The sequence below is a fragment of the Podarcis liolepis genome, assembly GCF_965112155.1.
Source record: "Podarcis liolepis genome assembly, chromosome: 2".
In the NCBI taxonomy this organism is placed as follows: domain Eukaryota; kingdom Metazoa; phylum Chordata; class Lepidosauria; order Squamata; family Lacertidae; genus Podarcis; species Podarcis liolepis.
In genome coordinates, this window is record NC_139555.1 from 99,170,776 (window position 1) to 99,195,205 (window position 24,430).

Genomic DNA, 24,430 nt, shown 5'->3' on the forward strand with positions numbered 1-24,430 from the left:
AGAAATGTAATAAAGAATTAAGTAAAAGCTGATTGATAATGGGCTAAAATGAAAAAAATTAAGGTTAGACCGTTAAGATAAATTATAGAACAAAAATTGAGAAAGATGGAAAGAATTTGTTGAAATAGTGAACTGAACTAGAATACAAAAAAAGGAGGTGTGAGGAGGTCGATGAAACAAGTAAATGAAAGGTAAAGATATGGAATATTGGATGTGTTTTAGTGTTTGGTTTTTTTTTTTTTGCTGTATTGTTGTATTTTTTTTATGTCTCTCTTTTTATCTATTGTAATGTATGTTCTGTTAAATTTCTTATTGTTTTCCTCTTCTCTTTTTTCTGTAATCTTTAAGCTTCTAATAAATATCATAAAAACAACAACAACACATTGTGTTAAAACCAGAAGTGCAACCACTGATTTCAGCTATCCAAAGTCCATGGCTGTACCTCTCTTGTACCACCTCGGGCTGTTTTACATAAACCTTACATCATGGAAGGATTCCAGTGAATCTGCAAAGGAAATGATTTCATGTGCTTATTCTCTTTATCAAAGCAATTTCCTAGACCTTATAAGCGACAAACTTTTCCAGTGTTCAGCTTTCACTATCTAACGGGATTCTCTGTCCCTCTTTTATGCCCACCTCATCCAACCGCCTACCATACTTTTCCTTCTGCTACCACTCCTTTTCAAAAATAAATGTCTCTCACACACAAACCCCCAAACCATATTCCTGGTTCAAATAAAGACCACCAATTTGCAACAGCCTTGTAGTTACATTAGTAATTAGTTTCCAGTTACATGAATTAAGGATGTTTCTACCCAATTTCTGGAGGAGAATTCTCAGTGGAGGTGAGAACTGTGACAAATGATGGCTGAGGGAAATGACAGCTGAGAGGGAGAGACACAAAAAATTGGAAGCGGGGATGGGAGAGAGAGAGAAATTAATCTCTTACTCATTCCTGGAATAAAACTGAGACAACCCATGAGAAACACCTTGAGAGGAACCCTCGAAACTCAAACCCAGTAGCTTGCAGGCCTTGCCTGCTTACGCACATGGAAAAAGTCAGTCTGTAGAAGAGGTTAGGGGCTGGAGGAGAATATCTAAGCCCCGCCACTACTTAAATCCTTGACTTTCAGTCTTTCCATTTTATTTTGAAGGCAGAATCTTATTTCTTTCAGTCTTCTTTCTCTTTTCACTCTTTCCTTGCATACCATGTGCTGTGTGTGTGTGTGTGTGTGTTCGTTCACACACACAAAATATACAGGCACCACTCTAAAGGTATTTTCTAAATTCTGTCCCCTTCCCCCACCCCCACCACTCCACAGTGAGATGGAAATGAAGTTGACTGCCAAGCATAGCAGGTGTGAGATGAATTTGTTCCAACGCTGAAAAGAATTCTAACAGGATGACGTCACTCCAGAATGTTCCCTCTACTTGCACAGTTTTTCCCCTAGCTGCCCACCTGGGTATTACTTTGTAGACAATGCATTGTGGTATTTGTGGTACTTTGCCATTAAAAGAAAGAGAGAGAATGAACCGAAGCAAGTTCTAAGCATATTACTGAAACTTTGTTCTGGAGCAGGGTCAGCGAAGCAATTTGTTCTGAACTCTGTCCAAAACTTGTTAAAGAACTTATTCCTTCAACAAATCAAAATCAAACAGCAGCTTTCTCATTTTCGAAGGAATTGTGAGGGAACCAATAAAAGGTTAACGGTTTCAAAAATTGCTTGGCCAAATTATTGGGAGCCTTACTGAAGCCAGCTCCCAGGCACGATTACTTTAAACATTAATTAATTTGTCACCTTTCTACAATATAGCTGTGCTCAAGGTGACGTAAAACAAAAGGCTTTAAACACAGGTTAAGTATAAGTTGCAGGCTGAGTACAGCCTAAGTATGACCAAATATGAACAACAGTATTCATCCGACCCGCAAAGCAGATAAGGGCATTATCAGAACTTATCTCCATACATGTGTAGATTCTAGAAGGGGACATTATACCTAGTACTTTTTTCTACGCTCAGGACACATGCAACACACCACTTGTGCAGTGCCCTGCCTAGCTAAGCATAGATGTAAACACAGATGAGACTAGAGATGTAAATATGGGGAGTTATAATTGCAGCTGACACGCTGTAATATGATTACCTCAGATGGTATACTGCTGGGAATAACAGTAAGAACAAAGACAGAACAGAGATGAGATCCAACCACTGGAAGTTAGCAGCAGAAAAACAGCACGTCAGTTATAACTCATTGTAGATATTGTAATGTTTGTGGGGGGGTGTAATTTTTTGGCCAAAATCACCCAAATTAAAATACTGGAAATTTCTGGGGTGCAAGGGAAACAAAAAAAAAATCAGGTCCCTGAATGTCGCTGTTAATAACGCTCCAACACTTAGAGAAATCTTCCCTCCATGTTCACCACCTGTGACCAGGGAAGCAAAAATTAGGGCAGTTTAAGATCAGCCAAGAAAGAAAGAAAGAAAGAAAGAAAGAAAGAAAGAAAGAAAGAAAGAAAGAAAGAAAGAAAGAAAGAAAGATCCAAACAAGTTTTAACCACTAGTGCAGTGTTTCTCAAACTTGGGTCCCCAGCTGTTGTTGGGCTACAACTCCCATCATCCCTGACCACTGGTCCTGCTAGCTAGGCATGATGGGAGTTGTAGCCCACAAAATCGTTTGGGACACACATTTGAGAAATACACTGGCATACACTAGTGTTGTAAAATTCTTAACCCCAATCCACAAAATGCTCCAAGTCCCACTGAAATCAACCAGAGCAGCTGAAACAAACTAAAGTCTGAGAATTGGTTCTCCCAACCAACAGGCTATCACTTTCGAAGCAAGCCATTATTCTTCATACTCAAGTTACCTTGCCTTTACAAAAAACACAGTATCGCCTTAAAACTTTGGGGAACCTTCTTACTCGAGTGTGCACATCGCAGCAGCACAGAGAAAACCCTTAAAGATCAGTGACCCACTCAATTTTATGCCATCAGGAGGGGCTTAATCCTTTTCAAATTTTCAGCCCAAATCCACCATTAAATGAAGAACACTACTTTCATGAGGTAACATTTAAAGAAGATTCAAGAAAGCAAGAGCCAGTATGGTGTTAAGACTTGAAAGACCTACATTGGCTCCCAGTATGTTTCCGAGCACAATTCAAAGTGTTGGTGCTGACCTTTAAACCCCCAAACTGCCTTGGTCCAGTATATCTGATGGAGCGTCTCCACCCCCATCGTTCTACCCGGACATTGAGGTCCAGCACTGAGGGCCTTCTGGTGGTTCCCTCACTGCGAGAAGCCAAGTTACAGGGAACCAGGTGGAGGGCCTTCTCAGTAGTGGCACCCGCCCTGTGGCACGCCCTCCCACCAGATGTCAAAGACAACAACAACTACCAGACCCCCTACCAGCACCCGGTTGGCCACTGTGAGAACAGGATGCTGAGCTAGATGGAGCATTGGCTTGGCCCAACAGGCTATTATTATGTTCTCATGCATTCTCTGCATCCAGCAAACATGCTTAGAAGATGAGACTAGGGCTTATGACTGAGGAAAACTGGGATCCTTTTTCAACCATGAAGCTCACTGGGTGACTCTATCTCAAGTCTTACCCACCTCACTGTAGGAAGAAAGAAGGAAGCATGAGCTCCCTGGAGAAGGGGGTGGGTGGAAATAAAGATTAAGAAATAATATTTTGAATTTACCATCTGGCCTTTTAAACTAACGAATTGGGGGAAACATATAACACAGTACAAAGACATATGCCTTGCATACTAATCCAAGAGTAAAAAGCTTCTTAATTAAAATAAAAAATAAAATATCCACAAGCACTCCTTGAAATCACAAAAACATGAATAATTTCATTAATATGGTTCAAAGCTGTGACATAAAATTAGCTCTAAGACTAAAAACAAAACTTTGCAAAACGTGTTTGAAGTATTTTGAGCCAGGCATTAAAACCCATCAGTTATTTACAGATGAAAGAAGCTCCAAGTGTCCTGGAACAATCAGAGTGAGAAATGCCAAAATCTGATTTCATCCATGTCCACATGTTCCTTTGAACTTGTAATTCAGAGAATTGGTCAGTGTATTGAACTAATTATCATGCTTAACGCTTGCCAATTTTGATGGCTGTGATCCTTTCTTGGTAAGAAGGGGATGAAGGGAAAAGGGGGGGGGAAGGCAGGAAAAGGTGTAGTCATCTGTGAGGGGGATTTGGGAATAGTACACGTGCAAGGATATTATCGCATATACAAACATACAAAAACACATATAATTATACTGATGGAGTGCCAGAATGAAGTCATTTTTGTGCAGGTTACGCAACATTAACAGTACTCTTCCCATTAATTCTTGTAGAAGACATTGCCTTTCGCAGAATGCAAATTTTAAATCAATCTCTTTAAGCAATAACATTGCACTTAAGGAAGGTCTAGCCGCTCTCACAGTACAGATTTAGACCTTGTACTCAACAATGATACTTGAAGCCATACTACTATTATTCAAGCAGAGATACATTGAAATAAGATACACTTAAATGGGGATGTAATTAATGTTAATGTTAATGAAAATATAATAATAATAATAATAATAATAATAATAATAATAATAATAATAATAATAATTTATTTAAACCCCACCTAACTGACTGGGTTTTCCCAGCCACTCTGGGCTGCTTCCAACAAAATATTAAAAATACAATATAACATCAAACATTAAATACTTGCCTAAACAGGGTTACCTTCAGATGTCTTCTAAAAGTCTGGTAGTTGTTTATTTCCTTGACATCTGATGGGAGGGCTTCCACAGGGAGGGCGCCACTACCGAGAAGGCCCTCTTCCTGGTTCCCTGTAACTTCGCTTCTCGCAGTGAGGGAACCGCCAGAAGGCCCTTGGTGCTGAACTGTTTTAGACAGTCTACTTTCGTGCCTGAAAGTGCCCTAGAATCCAATTACTTTCATTGCTTGGTCAAATCTTATAGAGTTATGCTAGCAAGCACAAAGGAGTGAGGAAATTTTGGAACATTATGAAGTGACTGTCTAAAACAGTTGGTTTTTGCAGATACAGTCACTCAGATTCGGGAAGAGGTAGACGCCACCGTGGGAGCAGGGCTGGGGCGGGAGAGTGCTAGAGTCCTGTCTAGTCAAATTGCGTGGGATCAATTCCAATCTGTTACCTCCGAGGATGTGGACAGGCTGCTTGGATGAGTGAAACCAACCACCTGTCTCCTTGATCCTTGCCCATCCTGGCTTATAAAAGCTAGCCGGGAAGGGCTGGGCGATGGGCTTCGTGGGGTGGTGAATGCTTCCCTCCGTGAGGGAGCCTTCCCAGACCCGCTGAAAGAGGCGGTTATTAAACCGCTTCTTAAAAAACCATCTTTAGATGCGGCCACGATGGCCAACTATCACCCAGTCTCAAATCTTCCATTCTTGGGCAAGGTGATTGAGCGAGTGGTTGCTGAACAACTCCAGGCACGCCTGGAAGAAGCGGACCATTTGGATCCCTTCCAGTCGGGATTCAGGCCTCATCACGGGACTGAAACTGCCTTGGTTGCACTGGTTGATGATCTCCAGCAGGCTAGGGACAAAGGTGGGAGCTGTTTCCTAGTTCTGCTGGATCTCTCAGCAGCGTTTGATACCATTGACCATAACATCCTTCTGGACGGTCTTGAGGGGCTGGGAGCTGGGGGTACTGTCATACAGTGGTTCCGCTCCTTCTTCCTGGGCCGTGTTCAGAAAGTGGTGGTGGGGGATGAGTGTTCAGACCCCTGGGCCCTCACTTGTGGGGTGCCTCAGGGTTCTGTCCTCTCCCCCATGCTTTTCAACATCTACATGCAGCCGCTGGGAGAGATCATCAGGGGGTTTGGGCTGGGTGTTCATCAGTATGCGGATGATACCCAGCTCTACCTCTCTTTCAAATCAGAACCAGTGAAGGTGGTGACGGTCCTGTGTGAGTGTCTGGAGGTGGTTGGAGGATGGATGGCGGCAAACAGGTTGAGATTGAATCCTGACAAGACAGAAGTACTGTTTCTGGGGGACAGGAGGTGGGCAGGTGTGGAGGATTCCCTGGTCCTGAATGGGGTAACTGTGCCCCTGAAGGACCAGGTGCGCAGCTTGGGAGTCATTTTGGACTCACAGCTGTCCATGGAAGCACAGGTCAAATCCGTGTCCAGGGCAGCTGTGTACCAGCTCCATCTGGTACGTAGGATGACCCTATCTGCCCGTGGACTGCCTTGCCAGAGTGGTGCATGCTCTGGTTATCTCCCGCTTGGACTACTGCAATGCGCTCTACGTGGGGCTACCTTTGAAGGTGACCCAGAAACTACAACTAATCCAGAATGCAGCAGCCAGACTGGTGACTGGGAGCGGCTGCCGAGACCATATAACACCAGTCTTGAAAGACCTACATTGGCTCCCAGTATGTTTCCGAGCACAATTCAAAGTGTTGGTGCTGACCTTTAAAGCCCTAAACGGCCTCGGTCCAGTATACCTGAAGGAGCGTCTCCACCTCCATCGTTCTACCCGGACACTGAGGTCCAGCGCCGAGGGCCTTCTGGCGGTTCCCTCATTGCAAGAAGTGAGGTTACAGGGAACCAGGCAGAGGGCCTTCTCAGTAGTGGCGCCCGCCCTGTGGAACGCCCTCCCACCAGATGTCAAAGAGAACAACTACCACCAGACTTTTAGAAGACATCTGAAGGCAGCCCTGTTTAGGGAAGCTTTTAATGTTTGATGTATCACAGTATTTTAATATTCTTTTGGACGCCGCCCAGAGTGGCTGGGGAAACCCAGCCAGATAGGCGGGGTATAAATAATAAATAAATTATTATTATTATTATTATTATTATTATTATTATTATTATTATTATCTATTGAAGCTTTCCAATATCCCCGGCAGGTAGCCAATCTTGTATTCATACACTTGCTTCATACACTTCCATCTTTCTGTGTAATATAAAAACTGTTTGTTTTGTTTTTAGTGGCCTGCTAAGAGGCAAGAAGCAGGCATTTCCATGCTGGTCACAGGGGAGGGGGCTTCCCCTTGTCCTCAGTGGGCATGGTATTGCAGGATAGTACAAAAAAAGGTTTTTTTCCAGGGTTGTAACTTCTGTGGACTTAGTAAGTCTCTCATGAGTCGTCACTTGTAGTCTTTAACTATCTCCACAGATTAATGCACCAGCTAGATGAGGCTATTCTGTGTAGATCAGCCTTTTTCAACTATGGGTCCCCATATACCAGCCTTAAATATCCTTTAAAGATGACTGGCAAGTGTAAATTGGGGGGGGGGGGTTAAGGGTGCTTGAAATTAATTTTCAGTTGAAAATCGGCAGGTGTTAAGATTACTTTTGAGGAGAACTGGCCAGACTACTTGAGTAACATATGCAATTGGTTTCACACAAATTAGCAGCTTCTGAAACACCACCACTTTCAAAACATACTTTAAAAGTCACCTAAAAGATTTTTTTATCAGTATTTAGCAATTAATTGGCTTCATAATGTTCACAAAACCTACCCAAGGTTGCACCGGGGATGGGGGCGGGGTGACCAGTTTCAAGGGAATTGCTGCTCATTGAATTTTATTTTAGTGATTATTCCGAAAGACAACCTCAATTGCTCTACAGCTTCAACTACAGCTGGAGACAACTGAAAATCCACTTTACGGGAGGGGGCGAAGCTCACAAGGTTTTATGGTTGCCATATTTCAAACAGTGAAAATCCGGACGAAACAGCTGTTGAGCTTTTTTTTTTTTTTAAGCAGACTTAAGATAAAATCATTTTTCAGCAGACTAAAGGTGGCCCTCGCTATCAAATTCATAGCCACCAAAGGCTATGACCAGCCTTTTGTTTCTGAAGCATCCCAATTTGTTGTTGTTTTTTAGATCATCTGATTTGGGATTACTATCTAAATGGTATTTCAAAAGTGAGGCAAGAACTAAAGATTTGGAAGACTCTTTTACCCGCTTCCCATGAAAATTCAGCTGTTTGAGAACCAATCTGATAAATCATAGTAATCCACATCTTGCTTGGTTTCTTTATTTCTAAAGCCCTCAGTCAAGCAAATCACAGTGAGTTGTTTGGAGTTCTCTTCTACGAAAAGTAAAGCAAAGGATAAAGTAGCTTGAACAGGTTTCTCCAATGTGAAGATAAAGACCTTGTGTGGTTTAAACACCTCCAAACAATGCAGACATCAGGCACCCTCTAGAGTATTGTTAAGGAATTGTCACTCAACCCTACTTCGTTTTCTTCTTGTTGTTTTTAGTGCAATGAGACCCCACGACTGAAAAGCCTTCAAATTGGCTTTACAATTAAAAATACAAAATTGTTGCCTTTAGCAAACAGAGCTAAATTTTCGACGTTGAATAAATCTCCACCTTCAAAAAGAACTAGTCCAAGCAAATTTCCTGCTTGGCAGGGGGTTGGACTCGATGGCCCTTGTGGTCTCTTCCAACTCTATGATTCTATGATTCTATGAAATTATTTAGGCACACTACAGATTGAATACAGAATTCACGGCTTGGCTTAAAAGTCGAGGCAGTGGGCATTTTACAAAGGAGGCATCAATATATGGAAGAGCACATACAGTCATACCTCGAGTTGCGTTTGCGTCACGTTGCATTTTTTCAGGTTATGAACGCGGCAAACTCAGAAGTGTTGACTTCCAGGTTCGCTGCTTCGTGCATGTGCAGGAGCGATCTACTTACGGACTTTTCAGGGTGCGAACGGCACCCCGGAATGGATCGCGGCCATAAGTAGAGGTACCACTGTACTTAGCTCATCAAACGGTTCCCAAATCTCCAGTTGAAATATCTCATTAAACAGAGCTGGGAAGGAGGAGTAGTAGACTCTATTGGGGTCATACCTTTTCCTTTTCCTGGTCAGCGATAATGGCAACAGCTGTTCCAGTGTAGCCAAAGGTTCTTCTAGATTGCTTCTAAACTAGAGACTGAAACCCAGATGAATCTTTTTTCAGGCTCTGGTTTAGAAACTGCAGTCACAGCTGTCCAGACATCATTATATTAAATAGTTATTTCTAACCTGGAAAGGAAGTCAATTCACACAGGGAGGAGGAGGAGGGAGGGAGCAGTTTGTGTCCCAGTTGAGACACAACAATACCTATTTAAGGGAAGCTTCTGACAGAGTATTTAGATTCCAAATCTGCCTCTTCAATCCACCCATCACCTCCACATTCCTCTCTGAGTGTTGTGATAGCCGGTCTAAATTCCTTGGAAACCCCAAAAAATGTTGGTTGCTTGACAAAGAGTCTAAGGTCCCGATCCTTGGTGCATGGAGCAAGTGAGTATGCCTGCAGAGATAACTTAAATCTGAACGGAAGGAAGAAAATGGGAAGCTTTCCACCAACTTAAATCAAGAGCAAACATTGCTCCATGAAAGAAAATTCCTTTTTAAATCCCACGTATTAAGAACTCCTTGTGAACATAAAAAAGATGGTGTCACACGGCTGATCTTACTGAAAACGAAAACTTTGCCTCTCGGCACAGGAGGGAAAATGTTTTGCACCAGAGGTAGAGAATCTGTTGTTGGACTACAACTCCTGTCAGCCCTGACCACATGCTATGCTGGCTGGGACTGATGGGAACTGTAGTCCAACAACATCCAAAGGCCACAAACCGTCCTCCCCATTTCATGCAGTTATTTAAATTGTGGCACAATTCATGGGTGACATCAACATCATGTTAGCCTTTTGAAAAACAGAAATCAAGTTTCGGTGGTTCCAGTGTTTTTTCAGGTCAGTCATGTTCTTATAGGCACTTGTAACCCTATGAGGGGCTAAATTTGCAGTGACAAAATCTACCATACAGTGATACCTCGGGTTAAGAACTTAATTCGTTCTGGAGGTCCGTTCTTAACCTGAAACTGTTCTTAACCTGAGGCACCACATTAGCTAATGGGGCTTCCCGCTGCCACCACACAATTTCTGTTCTCATCCTGAAGCAAAGTTCTTAACCCAAGGTACTATTTCTGGGTTAGCGGAGTTTGTAACCTGAAGCGTATGTAACCCAAGGTACCACTGTATTAGAAGCTGCTTTTCCAAAGTTTTCATGTTTGAAGCTAATGTTATGTATGAAATAGAGCATGTGACTCTGAATCCTAGGGTTGTGGGATTAAGCCTAGTGGTCCCTTCCAGCTCTACAATTCTATGATTCCACAAAATGAGCCCAAAGCCAAAGTGGCACTGCACTGTTTGCCTTCGGGTCTTTGCATACATGCAACTCATACAAAACATAGTTATACAGCCAAAAGATTGAATGAAGTGGCGGCCCAGCAAACCTATGTTGCCGTTTCTTTCTTTGGTTGTGTAGGGGGACAAGTTTAGGGGCCCAGCAGTTGCAGAGAAAGTCCTGATACAGGCAACCTGTTCAATATGGAGATGTATATTTAAAGTGCAACATGAGCCCAGTTCTCGTTTCATGGTCCATCTGCATATGCTTACTATAGAATTCCACCGCACGTGTTGATCACAGCAGTTGCAAACACTGCATCTGAAAGATATTAAGTTGTAATAATCCTCCAGTGTTTCCTATTTGGTTCAGCCCTTGAGTAGCAGATGAATAAAAATCAAAGCCAGCCCGGAGCAAGCTATCATAGCTCACATCACTTTAGGAAAAGATTTTTCTTCCAAGGATTGTACCTGCTCTTCTGTCACTCCGGAACAGGCATAGGCAAACTCAGCCCCCCCCCCGATGTTTTGGGACTACAATTCCCATCATCCTTGACCACTGGTCCTGTTAGCTAGGGATGATGGGAGTTGTAGTCCCAAAACATCCAGAGGGCCGAGTTTGCCTATGCCTGCTCCAGAACCACAGACCCAAAGGAAAGCGGATTGTTTTCGTCTGGTGCCTTCCCTACTCGGGTCATACTTAAATTCCAATTAACAAAAAAACCTTCCGGATTAACGTGTTGTGCTAAGGTCACCAACATTTTTAGGCCTGTGGGTGCATTTCGACTTTGATGCAAGTGCTGCGGACACCGCCTTTTGGTTCCTTCCCTCCCACCTTACCAGATCACACGCCCCCACCCAACCCCCCGGGATGCAGAAAGAGACAGTGCATGTTGACACACATACTTCGGTTTTCCAAACAACCCCGTCAGAACCAACGGAATGAATATGAGCTTGGAAAAGCACAGAGAGTTGAAAGAGGAAATGGGGGGAAAGAATCACTCTTCCAACTTCTTTCTGCAGCTTTACATACTTCCAGGGGGTGGGGGGTACAGACAGTAACCACCCTCACCATTTCGTGACCAAGGGGACAGTGAGTGGGTGGGGGCATGTGGAGCATTTGACCCAGGGGCAAATTTAGACCTGGTGTGAGGTGGGGGTGGGAAAACAGCTCAGTAAGCCCGCAATACATTTTAGTCTTTTCACTGCATTTCTGAAAAAAAATTAAATCTTCTAAGTCACGGGGGGGGGGGGGAGGATCTTGAGAAGGCTTATTGCAGATTCGCAGCAATGAAGAAAGCAATTTAAATAACGCAAGATGTGTTAGCGTTAATTGCATTATTACTATGCAGAATAAATCATTACACCTAAACCACGGTGAAAGCTGCAGTTGCGTAAAGGGCTAGTTTCAATGCTAAGTTTTCATTCATTATAATGTCCATTTCAGACATCTGTTAAAAGAATGTTAGCTTCAGAGGAAAAAAAGAAAAGTCTAAGGAGAATTTAGGATCGGAGAGGGCTTCCCTCCTTTACCGCCCCCTTTTTCCCATGAACTAAATGTAATGGAATTTTAACAGATGTTCTCCTTGGTCATAGTTAATAAAATGAATTCTCCAGAAATGGAAAAGGCTGGGTCAGCTTACTAGGATAAACTTTCAGCAGAGGAGCTATAGATGTCATCACCAAACTGCAAGATCATGAATGCACAATTCCCTGTACAATTGGCTTTATCAGTATGCTCACACTTTGCACAAGATCTACCCCACACATCGATTTGCTTTTGCAGTCCTGCAAATTCAGGCAAAGCTGTGTCAAAATCCTTCACTTCTGTTGTATGCAGTTGGGTTCCCAATGCCTACAGCACCATCATAAAGCACCCATTCTTCCCGATCTCCATTAACTAAACTTCATTTCTGCACTGCTGCATTTGCATAGGATTGGTTAAGCAGCGGCCAAAAGACCATATTTTAGGACGCTTAGGTGTAATTTTCTCGCCTTGTCATCTTCCAGGTTTTAACCTTGCTGCTACAGAAACCTGGAGAAAATGTTATCGGCAGGCTCAGAGACATAAAAATAGATAAATAAATTGAATTACATGCAATGGGAGCTGTATATGTGCTGCCAAAGACAGCATCACCACGTTCCCTCTCCCGGTTTTGGTAACACCTACAAAATTGCACCACGTAGCTCAAGGTCAACCTTGTGGCAAGGTCTCCGCCTCCACGACACTTCACTGGCTGCCATTGGCTGGGCTGCAGTGACATCATGCTGGATTTTGTTTCTCCTCAGATAAACAGGGACAGGAAAAAGAGGAGAAGTGTGTGGTTCCTGCCACATCTAGTTATGAAACTATTGCACAAAAAGAACAGTGAAGTATCTAACAGTTCACAGCATGTCTCCCATCCAGTGCAGAAATCCCTGGGCAACGTGTGTGTGTGTGTGTGTGTGTGTGTGTATAATTGTGTGCACACAACTGTTTTCGTTCCCTGGTAAAAGAGTGCCGTTTTGACACACAAAGCTGGAGTTAAATTTAAGAGAAGCTGGTCATTCACAATTTGTTTCAATCTGAAGTGAAGGTGAATCTCATTCAACCATAATTTGTTATTCATTCTATTAAGGTAGATGTTCAAGCTGTGGGGTGAGGGGAGCAATATTTCAACTGAAAATGGCTCTGAAGGACCTTTTGTGAATTCACATAATGGAAAGGGCCCCAACAAAGTGTCGCCATTTTGAGCCCCCAAGAGTTTTTCTCGGCAGGGTCACATACGTAACTGTGCTAAGAGACCCAACCAGAAATTAATTACCAACCTGACACATATCAAAAAACATATTTTTTTTTGAGAGAGAGAGAATAACATCCAGTAGCAGCCGTGCATTTTATCTATCAGTTAGTATGCCAAATAATAATAATAATAAATCAGTATTCTTTGGCAGTTGCATTTTATTCATTTATTCAGAACCCCTCAGAGAAATCAAAAGGCCTTGTTGCCCTTTTTCTTTTCCTTGCCTGAAACCAGATGAAATCGCAACAAGTAACATGTGCTTAGTGAGGCAGAAAATAAGTACAGGATGAAGATATAGTGGGGGTTACGTTTGAGAAAAGCAGGTGTCACCTCTTCAAACAAATAACTCTTCCCCTCCCCCCCTGACACACAGAGAGGTACGAGAACAAAGAAACCCTCATCACCATTCCCCACTACCTAGAGCTAGACTAAGTGTGGGATTTCTTATTGTTATGTGATAGTATTTACACAGGACATGGAGCTCCTGTTGTTTTGTTTGAAACCTGAGGTGGTCTGTATGTGCACAGAAGAAAGCATTTAAAGCAGGGGTAGGCCCTGTGAAGCCCTCCCAAATGTTGTTGGACTACAATTCCCATAATCCCCAGTCAATGTGACCATTGGGCTCAGGGAGGGGGTAAGTTGTAGTCTAGCAATTTCTGGTGGGCACCATGTTGCCTACCCTTGCTTTAAAGGAATAAATAAACTTTGGAAGGAATGCTAGCAAACTGGCGCTTCAGACAACAGTATAAACTGTGTGCTGGTTGAAGAATCGGGAGCTTGCTCAAGTTGTTGTTATTCCATTTTATTTTTCATTAATGCAGTATTAAGGCCCCATTCTTCAAAACAAAATGGAGGGAGAAAAAGAAGGGATAGGGAAGAAACAACTTTTGAGATTAGGGGAAGCATAGCTCAATTGTTAGAGCGTGAAACTCTTAATCCCGGGATCATGGGTTTGAGTCCCACGTTGGACAAAAAGAAGAAGAAGAAGAGTTTGGATTTGATATCTCGCTTTATCACTACCCTAAGGAGTCTCAAAGCGGCTAACATTCTCCTTTCCCTTCCTCCCCCACAACAAACACTCTGTGAGGTGAGTGGGGCTGAGAGACTTCAGAAAATGTGACTGGCCCAAGGTCACCCAGCAGCTGCATGTGGAGGAGAGGGAAGCAAACCCGGTTCACCAGATTACGAGTCCACCGCTCTTAACCACTACACCACACTGGCGCTGCAAGGGGTTGGACTAGATCAGCCTCATAGTCCCTTCCAACTCTATAATTCTATTATACTGATGGCATGCTCCTTCTCTTCTTCCAGATTGCCAACCTGCTGCCTGAATCTTTACGCGGTGCGTAGTTAAATTATGGCGCTCACTCCCACAGAAGCCACCCAGGTGGCTTTCAAAGGGGATTAGACAAATTCAAGGGGCAGAGGGCTACCAATTGCTACTAGCCACAATGGCTAGACTCTGCGTCCATGGCTGGAGGGGGAAAAATAATTCTGAATATCAATAGTTGAAAGCCACAGGAGGGTGTTCTTGTGTTCGGTTCCTGCTTACAGATCTCGCGGACTGGATGAGCCATTGAACTGATCCAGGAGGTCATTGCTATGTAAGGTTTTAAAATTCGTCCCAGTTGCCAAGCCAACTTCTTAGAAGCACGCTGTTCTCGCATGCTCCCACGGGCCTGTGTGTTTTGTTTCTTATTCACCTACGACGTTACGAAGCATCGCCAGCGAGTGCCTGACACGACATCAACAGTGCCTGAGGGAGAGTTTGCCCTGGAACAATGCGGCAGCTTCCAAAGTAACAAGGAGCCCAGATAAAAGGAAAATGCAGTAGATCGTCCTGGAGATTACCACAGTCCCTAACGAAGATGGGAGCCGATGTTCGTATTGTTGTTTTTAATAGTACTAAAGGGGCTCACGGCACAATGGAGGAGTAGGCTATCCATGGTAGATGGTTACATTCTCCCTCGGCTGCTGGAAGCGACATTCCTCTGGATCCCAGTTTCTGGGAATCACAAGTGGGGAGAGTGTGCTGCACTCAAATGTCCTCCTTGCAAGCTTCCCACAGGCATCTAGCTGGCCACTGTGAGAGTAGGACGCTGAACCAAATGGACCATGGGCCTGATCCAGCACAGGCTCTCCATTTAAATCTGAACTGGCTCTTTCTCCCTATGAGATGGAAGTTTAAAGGAGGCATTGTCCGAGAGGGCCAGGTAAAGGGAAGCACGAGTGAGAACTGCTTACAAAATTTCATCGTTTCCATTTCGGTTGTATTACTACCATAACACATCTGGAGAAAAAGAAATCACTGAAGGAAATCCAAAAGACATAGATCATTTTAAAAGGGGAGGGGGGAAGCGTGTTACCTCTCTTAATACTGTGCTTTTATAACCTCGGTAGAGTCCCAGAATACCCTGCGAATAAACAAGAGAAAACTTCAGCGATCGGGAATTATGTTAGCAAAGACTGCAATTTACGGATGATTACATGGCAGGTATTACAGCTTTACTAAGCGTAATGCTCAGGCTTCCAGCAAATTGACAATATTGATTATAAACACACTATAGGTTGTCTCCCTAGCTTTACCAACATGGGAGGGCTTTATCCCCACTTTCAAAACTTGCTTAACGGCTACTAAAAAATAATCAGTCGCAGTGGCGCATTGAAAAGATAATATATTGCATTCTTAAGTTAGAAGAATGGGAAGGCGTAGAAATATGTCAACACATTCTTGCCATGCATAGCTGGTATCTAGAGCCATCAGGTATTCCAAATGCACAGGAACAGAGGAAGGGAGTCTTTGAGGCTGGTGGACAGCCAAACATTTAATGAATAACCCTTAATATTTAACAGCTTTGGGTCATACCCACTCTGAAGAGCAATCAATTTTATTTGTTGTTCCAACCATCATGGTCATTTCAACCACCACCAAAAAGAAACACATGTCCTATACACGCTATACAGAATGCTATACCACGCTATACCATTAAAAAACCAATTTTTGCATAGGTATATTAAAACAGAGGCCAACACAAATAAGTTACTATATTACATTGCCGATCAAACTTTGCAGCCCGCCATATTATCTTTGATGAACTTCTTCTCAGTTTCTGGTCTGCAACAACAAATCCTGCAACATTAAGGTCGCAAACTTATTTGTGCCAGGCAACAAGTATGTGATCTCCATTTGGTCGTCCACATCAGGCATCTTACACAATAATTCCAGACCCACTCTGAAGAAAAAAAGGCTCTCAGAAGAGTGCCAGAATACTTTGTGTGCATTGCACAGATCTGGTCCACTGGTGTTCTTACAACACCAGCTTCCTGTCAGTATGACTTCTTACTTCCATGTCGTTGTCAATCCAGCCTCCTGCAGAACTGGCCAAGGGAGATCCTAGGAACACATCCACACCAAGGTGGATATGTCAAGACAGAAGACGAGGAGAGCCAAGTCAAGCTGCTTCATTGCTCTGGACACATCACAGGCCTATCCATACTTCTTCACATGACCTGCTTTGGCTTATTTGCTGGTCTTTTGAGGCTTCTTCCTGATCTGTCTGGTCATCCTCCAGTTTCATCCAAAATTCAGTGGATGTACACAAGCTAAATCCTTGCCCATGACAAACACACACCCAAAAACTCCTCTTAGAAGACACTCTGGGCCAGGCATCAGCAAACTCGGCCCCCCAGATGTTTTGGGACTACAACTCCCATCATCCCTGACCACTGGTCCTGTTAGCTAGGGATGATGGGAGTTGTAGTCCCAAAACATCTGGAGGGCCGAGTTTGCCTATGCCTGCTCTGGGCCATTCAATGAAGCTGAAGGTTGGAATATTCAGAACTTACAAAACAAGGCACTTCTTCAAAAAGTGCGTAGCTAAACTGCAACAATGCAAACCTCCCAATCTGCACACCCCAACCCAGAACAACTACTTTCTCAACTCGCCATTTTACACTTTTGAACGGGGGCTACTTTTAACAAAATGGCAATATGATCCCTGGGGTTTCTGCAGACTCCTTGGTAAGAGACCAACAGGGAGTTTGAATATCTGGTCCAGAAGGACTTTGGGAATCATTAACGTTCTGGAGCATACAGTAACATCTTTCTGTTCTCAAGGAATTAGCAGCTCTCCTTAACTAAAAACTGCTGTTTGGTTTATTTATCCACTGCCACTCATGCATATTTGTCCTTTACAGAGTAGAAAGAGGTCAGGTCCCTGCCCTGAGGAGCTTACAAAACTCAATTTTGACACATGGGAAACCACAGTATAAGGAGATAGAAGTGGAGGCAGGGGTAAGCACAGGAATAATATATTATTGCTTCAGTTCATACCTCTTCACATACAGTATTGGTAAGGATCCGTAAGGTGCTGGAAGAAGGAGAAACTTGTGCTCTCTGTTTCACAACTTCAGAGGGAACCCGTATTAGACAAGCGACCTGCAAAAGCAACATAAACTTGAGTAAGAAGTCGAGAGAGTTCAACCTGCTTCTAGATGCCGTTTTGTTAACCAGAGACCCTTTCTTGTTAAAAAAGGAGAAACAAGGTATGATTTATGTCTTTCCAAACAGCCTCAAGAAGCATTTTGTGTCTTTCTGCCAAGCATTCTATCCATCCGAAAAGCCAATATGCTGGATTTGGAGAAAAGAATTAATTGGTTTTGTTAAAAGAGAAAGGCAGGCAGGCAGCAAGTATGCAGCCTTCTAATATTAGCAAATACTTGGGAAACTCTGACAGCTCAACATGGACACCCTTCCATTTTCTGAGAACACAGGCAGGCAATGCCATCTAGTGACCGACAGAGAGCAACTTTAATCAAATTTATAGCCTCAAAATGTGTGATGGTATGAGGACACCCTCATCTCAAATATATTCTGCAATTCATCAGTGCAGAGTATATATCACACAGAATTAATCCGTACTGAATTATTCCTCCGGCTGTAAATAAACCCTTTTACCAACCAAGACGATATTACCAAGGGGCTAAATTTGCCTGCATCTTGCTCAATTTGTTCCTAATATTGTCCCTAAATTTGTTCCTAATATTGCACAATTGCTTGGAAGGCAATTTACCATGACTCCTATTGTGGGTTAGTATCGCAGGAGGAGTTTCAAAGCTGAAAGTTTTGAGCTGGACCCTCATAAGCAAAACAGCTAGACTCCCTGTTAAACAAATACTATTCCAGGAAAACCTGGAATTAATTTTGTTTAATAAGGTCCTCTCCCTTCAATCCTGTCCTGCCTTGCAAACATGCTGCCCAATCCAATGTATTTTTACTCAGAGGCCTGTAATGGTGCCTATTCCCATGTCCAAAGAAATTTAGGCCCATACAGTGGCCCCATTTTGAATTCTGAGAGAGTGCCAGCGGTGACAGTCACAAAACTGATGCTATAAGGGGAACAGCACAACACAAAATGCCTGCCAAGGGCAGTACAGTATATAACACAAAATGGTAGACACAGCCATCCCCGAACCACCTCATGCTTACCATGAGGCGTGTCAGCTGTATCTGGCTGATTCTGTTGTAGAGATCACACAATAATGCAATTTTGCGCGCGCGCACACACAATGCATTTGCTGTCTAATAGCATGCAGTACTGGAGGAAAATATACAAGGTGGTCACACCACAATCATTCTCAATCCGCATACAGTGGTGCCTCCCAAGACGAAAAGAATCCGTTCTGTGATTCTCTTCGTCTAGCAGTTTTTTCGTCTTGCGAAGCAAGCCCATTGAAGGATTAGCGGATTAGCGCTATTAGTGGCTTTTAGCGGCTTATCTGCTGATCGGATCAGCTGATAAGCGGCTTAGCGGCTTAGAAAAGGGGGGGGAACCAGCAGGAACTCGCAAGACATTGTCGTCTTGCGAAGCAAGCCCATAGGAAATTCGTTTTGCGAAGCACCTCCAAAATGGAAAACTCTTTCGTCTAGCGAGTTTTCCGTCATGCGAGGCATTCGTCTTGCGGGGCACCACTGTATATCGCTTAGAAGCTACCTGCACATTTCGCCCCATAGCTTTCTTTCTAGGAGGGCTAGAGACTTGTTTTCTTTTTTTAATGAAAGCTCAGGCTCTGGGGCAGCAGCCCAGAAAGAGCACCACTGAAAGCCTTTGGGGGGGGGTGCCATAGCCCCTGTGATGCCAGAGTGGCAACAGAGACTGTAAGACCTAAGGACCATGCTGCGATACTGATCAGTACAGAGCCAGTTACAAGACCGATATCAGGGCTTTTTCTAATAAGGGCTTTCACTAAGAAGGGGAGGGCCAAAGCTCAATGGTACAGCATCTGCCTGGTGTGCAGAAGGCCCCAATTAATTCCCACCATCTCAAGGTGGTGGCCCGTCAGGGCTTCCCAAACTTGGGTCTCCAGCTGATTTTGGACCACAATTCCCATCATCCCTAGCTAGTGGGACCACTAGTCAGGGGTGATGGGAACTGTAGTCCAAAAACAGCTGGAGACTCAAGCTGGGGAAACCCTGGTGTAAGCAATACCGAGCTACATGGAACAATTGTATGACTTGGCATAAGGTAGTTTCTTATGCCAGTAACTATCTTCCAATAGATCAGCCAGACCCAAACAACCCAGATCCAACTGATTCATCTCTCTCTCTCTATCTCTCTCTCTCTCTCTCTCTCTCTCACACACACACACACACACACACACACACACATTTTACAGAAGATATCAGATATTCTTTTACACATTTGACATTGACATTGACTTCCCTCCCTCCCTTTCTGCTGTTACATAAGTTATCTCTTCTTTTTTCTACATTTCCAACATTAAAAACTAATTATAATTAATCTCTTACACTTAGAATTTCAACATCGCCATCTGCACGTGTTTATATCAGTCCTGCTAAAGTTTTAAGCTGTTTGCAATAGTTCTTTAAATATTTAATAAATGATCCCCTCTCTTGATTAAAAATTCTTGATTTCTTAATCCTCCAGTAAGTTTCATCATTTCTGCATATTCAAGTAGTTTTTGCTGCCAGTTCTCTTTGTTTGGAGCTGATTCTTCTTTCCACCTTTGGGCAATCACTATGGAAACCCCCCCCCCCTTGACTGAGATGTTTCAGATACATTTGTGTTTTGTTTTGTTGTTGTTTTTTAAAGCGTTTTTCTTTTCTTTTTTTAAGTTTGCACAACAGCATACATTAGTTCAAGGCCATAGATTGTTTCATCAGCCAAAGGCCTGGCTGTAGAGGAATGTTTGTGCCTGGCGCCTGAATTTATTTAATTAAGTCGACAGGTAAGCCTACCTGGGAAAGCATTCCACACACAAAAAGTTACCATAGGGCTGGAACCAAAACTCAACTCTATTTCCTGCTCAAAACTGAACTCATGTTCATGTCCCACTAGGACTAGTTCCCATTTCGCATGGGATCGTTGCAGCATCAAAAGTTTTAGAAACAACGTCTAAGCAGCTTACACCAAGTTGGTGGCCCAACGAGGTGTAGGATCTGATTTCTGAGTCCAAGCTTTTTCAAAGTTACCTGTGAAATGAAATCAATTCATCAAGAGCCAGAGAGAGATGCGCGGATACCCAAATGTCATTCTAAAAAAAGGTACAAAGCCGTGTGCGCTCTTCAATCCCAGTGGTCAAAAACAACAAAATGACCCCAATATGACTGAGAAAATAAGAACCGTCAATGGTTTTTTGTAGTTTGGCATAAATATTTATAGAACTTCATGCTTCATAACACACCATGTCCTTATATTTAAGTTGTGGTGTGGTTCTTTTTAATGGTATTCCTTAATACTAGAGGGGGGGGGGAAACTTTAGAAATACTACAGATGAAAAACAATCTAACCTACCAAGGGGATTCAAGGCACCTACTGTGGCTTCCTGACTTCTGTGGCGCTGCAATCTTGGCATGAGAGGGGAAGCTACAAAGTAATGTGTCTCTCTCTATTTTCTCTCAGACACTTGCGGTGCCTTCCATTTTGTTTCATATTATACTTTGATGTCTTTCAGATTTGAATTTGAGCTACAAGGGAATTATTTCACTGCACAGGAACAAAAAGAGAGAGAGAGCGAAAGAGAAAAAGAGCGCAACACATTGTAGTGGTATGAAAGTTAATGTCATTCTGTTGTCAGGTTGGTTCTATATGGCACTCTTGTGCAGAAAGACAAGGGGGGTTGTTGTTCCATCCTAGGCGGAAAGGTGACATTTTCACTTTACATCTGAACTTTGGACTTGCTGCGTTCTTCTTGCAAGCGCTTCTCAGAGACAGCCGACAGAGAGAAGCAGGCTTTGGTTTGCTTCCTCCTCGCAAGTTTGAAGTATGAAAGGTCTCCTATTTGCTTTCAAGACACAGGGAAAAATGATAAAAAGGGGGCCTAACTCAGTCCTCTCCCGCTAATCTCGCACGTGAAAACTTCCACAATTAAAAGGGGGTGTGGAAATCAGCAATCTGTATGATACAAATTGTTTTCTCAACCATTCTTTGCAAATGGAGGCCACTGATCTCCAGTCACGGAAAAATGAATTCAGTCACCGAAAAGGGTTCTGGGAAGCCATTTTCCGCTAAAGCAAAGACAGACCCTCGCTGTGCTTTTCGCCATGCACAGAACAAATTATTGTTTCTTTCTGCTTTCTGTCAAGCACCTGTGTGCCATTTATAGCTGCTTGGCTCCACCGTAAACGTGTACATCTTGCCCTCACGGGGCAGAAAAGTGTGCAGGCTTTTTTAAAAACAGGGATAAAAAGTAATAAAGACTTTTCAGCTGAAGTTCCAAACCTAGTAGTACAGCAACAAATGTAGTTTCTCTTTTCTTTCAGCAGAGCAGGCTTGTCCTATAGCTTGTTCATTTTGCTAATGAGTCAATGGGAGGCTTACGTCATGAGTGACCCTGATTCTCTGCTTCTCTCTTCCCCCTGACCCCAGCTCTCTCTCTCCCTCCCTCTCTCTCTCTCTCTCTCACACACACACACACACATATATATACAGGCCTCATTCAGATTTAACTTGAATGCACTCTTCAGCAATTGCATTGGCTTTAAACTAAACCATTTAAACTAAACCAGCATCCTGATTGCCTCATGGGTGAAGTTTATCTCCCGGGAATCTCTGGATCCAAGTCATTTAGCCTAGCATCCTGTCAGACTGGCCAGCCTGAAGCTTCTGGGAAGCCCGCTGCAAGGCTTCAAGAGTACAACTCTCCTCTTCTTTCTTCCCCTTCTGCCTACACCCAGCAATTAGTACAGTGGTACCTCGGGTTACAGATGCTTTGGGTTACAGACGCTTCAGGTTACAGACGCCGCTAACCCAGAAATAGTACCTCGGGTTAAGAACTTTGCTTCAGGATGAGAACAGAAATTGTGTGGCGGCGGCAGCGGGAGGCCCCATTAGCTAAAGTGGTACCTCAGGTTAAGAACAGTTTCAGGTTAAGAACGGACCTCCAAAACGAATTAAGTTCTTAACCTGAGGTACCACTGTACTCAAAAAAACAAGCAGGGCCCTGCAACAAAATATCATGTGTGTGTGTGTGTGTGTGTGTGAGAGAGAGAGAGAGAGAGAGAGAGAGAGAGAGAGAGAGAGAGAGACCTGAGCCTGCACCTGAGAGGGTTGGGGAAAAAGAAAATTTGACATCAAACAAGGACTCCCTGCTGTAACTTGCATCTTGTTTCAAGGGAGCATGAGGTTTCTTCATGAAACTGATTTGCCCTCCTGGAAGGGGGTCTGGGGGCACAACTGAACTAGAACGACTTTTGCTGCAACCTGAAAGGTAACCTGAAGGTTAGATTACTGCAATGCGTTATACGTAGGGCTGCCTCTGAGGACGGTTCGGAAACATCAGCTAGTACAGAATTCAGCGGCCAGAATGAGGCAAGACAGTCTCAGCATATTACATCGATCCTGGTACGACTGGCTACCAGTTTGTTTCCGGGCCCAATTCAAAGTGCTGGTTTTGACCTATAAAGCCTTAAACGGCTCAAGATTGCAATACCTCAAGGACCGGCTCTTTCCATATTGGGGCCCTTCTTCCCGTGCCTCCTCCTCAAGAGTTCCAGAGGGTGGAACTCTCCCTAAACGGCCTCGGCCCAGTATACCTGAAGGAGCGTCTCCACCCCCATCGTTCTGCCCGGACGCTGAGGTCCAGCGCCGAGGGCCTTCTGGCGGTTCCCTCATTGCGAGAAGCAAAGCTACAGGGAACCAGGCAGAGGGCCTTCTCGGTAGTGGCGCCCGCCCTGTGGAACACCCTCCCACGAGATGTCAAAGCGATAAACAACTACCTGACATTCAGAAGACATCTTAAGGCAGCCCTGTTCAGGGAAGTTTTTAACGTGTGATATTTTACTGTATTTTTGGTTTCTATGGAAGCCGCCCAGAGTGGCTGGGGAGGCCCTGCCAGATGGGCGGGGTATAAATAATAAATTATTATTATTATTATTATTATTATTATTATTATTGCCCCTGACTCTAGCTTCCAACACTCACTCAGAGGCCATTTGCAGTATTCAGTGTAAACAACACTGCAGAGTTGTCATAAGCCTCCACCCCACTCAACGGCAGCCCGTTCCAACCAGAAACAAGGAGAATGAACTGCATTTGCTTTGTAATTTGAATTAAACCAGTTTGGAGAGTTGTTGTTGTTTTTTTTAAAAAAAATTATTTATTTTTTAAAATCACACTAAACAGAAACCAAGCTGCTATTACTGTCTCTGAAATTGATCGTTCTATTTCATCACTGCAGCCAACAGCAGCTGATAAGAGTTACGGTCTCTAATTTGATCTAACCACGTAGCTATCGCCACATCTTCCAGCAGTGAAACACTTATCAATTATGAATTCAATGATGAGAAAAGTTTCCCCTTTTTCTTTTGCCGTTCTTGAATCTACTGAACACGCACGTATGGATTCCTGGAGGACGTAGAAGTACCAACTCATTTCAAATACTATCTGGAGGAAAGTAGCAAGCTAGAAAAGGAAAGCATATTTGCTTTTCGGAGACGAAACATTTGTTCAGGTGTCAGAAATTGTTAATTAGGACTCATCCTTTTCCTGAAATATGCTTTAAATATACAGGATCCAATAAGTGTACCAATGCTGCCATCTAGTGCTCAAGACTGCACTGCAATCCGTTTAAAACAGATTACAGAATTCAGTAATATCAGAAGAACAAAACTTTGGTTTGTTTTAAAAAAACAGACTCCAGTAAATACACACTTCAGCAGTTTGTGGCTCTAGATCAGTTGTGATTTGCGTTGTAATGATATAAACATTCCTCAATATCACTCGCCTTTATGCAACATGAGGAAAAGAAACACTGGCCTACTTTACAGGGCTGTTGTAAGGATTACGGATATGGGAACTGTTCCAAACACTTAAAATGTGTGCTATACAAATGCCTGTAAAGTATAATTGCAGCTTCCAGTGAAGGCAAATAAAGATTTAGGAATTCATCTGGTGGTGCAGGGTGGGCAAGGAGGATATGTATTGCATGTACAAACAAAGAACTCCTTATCTATTT

At 43.3% G+C, this 24,430-nt stretch overlaps 1 protein-coding gene across 4 annotated transcripts in view; it reads right to left on the reverse strand.

The window, feature by feature from the left end:
* The window catches only part of SLC25A26 (solute carrier family 25 member 26), a 121,594-nt gene that overhangs the window by 78,115 nt on the left and 19,049 nt on the right, over window positions 1–24,430 (reverse strand). For 3 of the 4 annotated variants that reach the window (XR_014523122.1, XM_083493388.1, XM_083493389.1), the window contains exons 4-5: window positions 17,289–17,393; window positions 15,322–15,369 (exon numbers count right to left, since the gene is read on the reverse strand). Coding sequence is in view for 3 of the 4 variants with exons in the window: in XM_083493388.1 (XP_083349514.1) it covers window positions 15,322–15,369; window positions 17,289–17,393 (153 nt within the window). In the remaining variant the exon portion in view is untranslated. The remainder of the gene's footprint in view (window positions 1–15,321; window positions 15,370–17,288; window positions 17,394–24,430) is intronic. The other variant, XM_083493390.1, reaches the window with a different exon arrangement.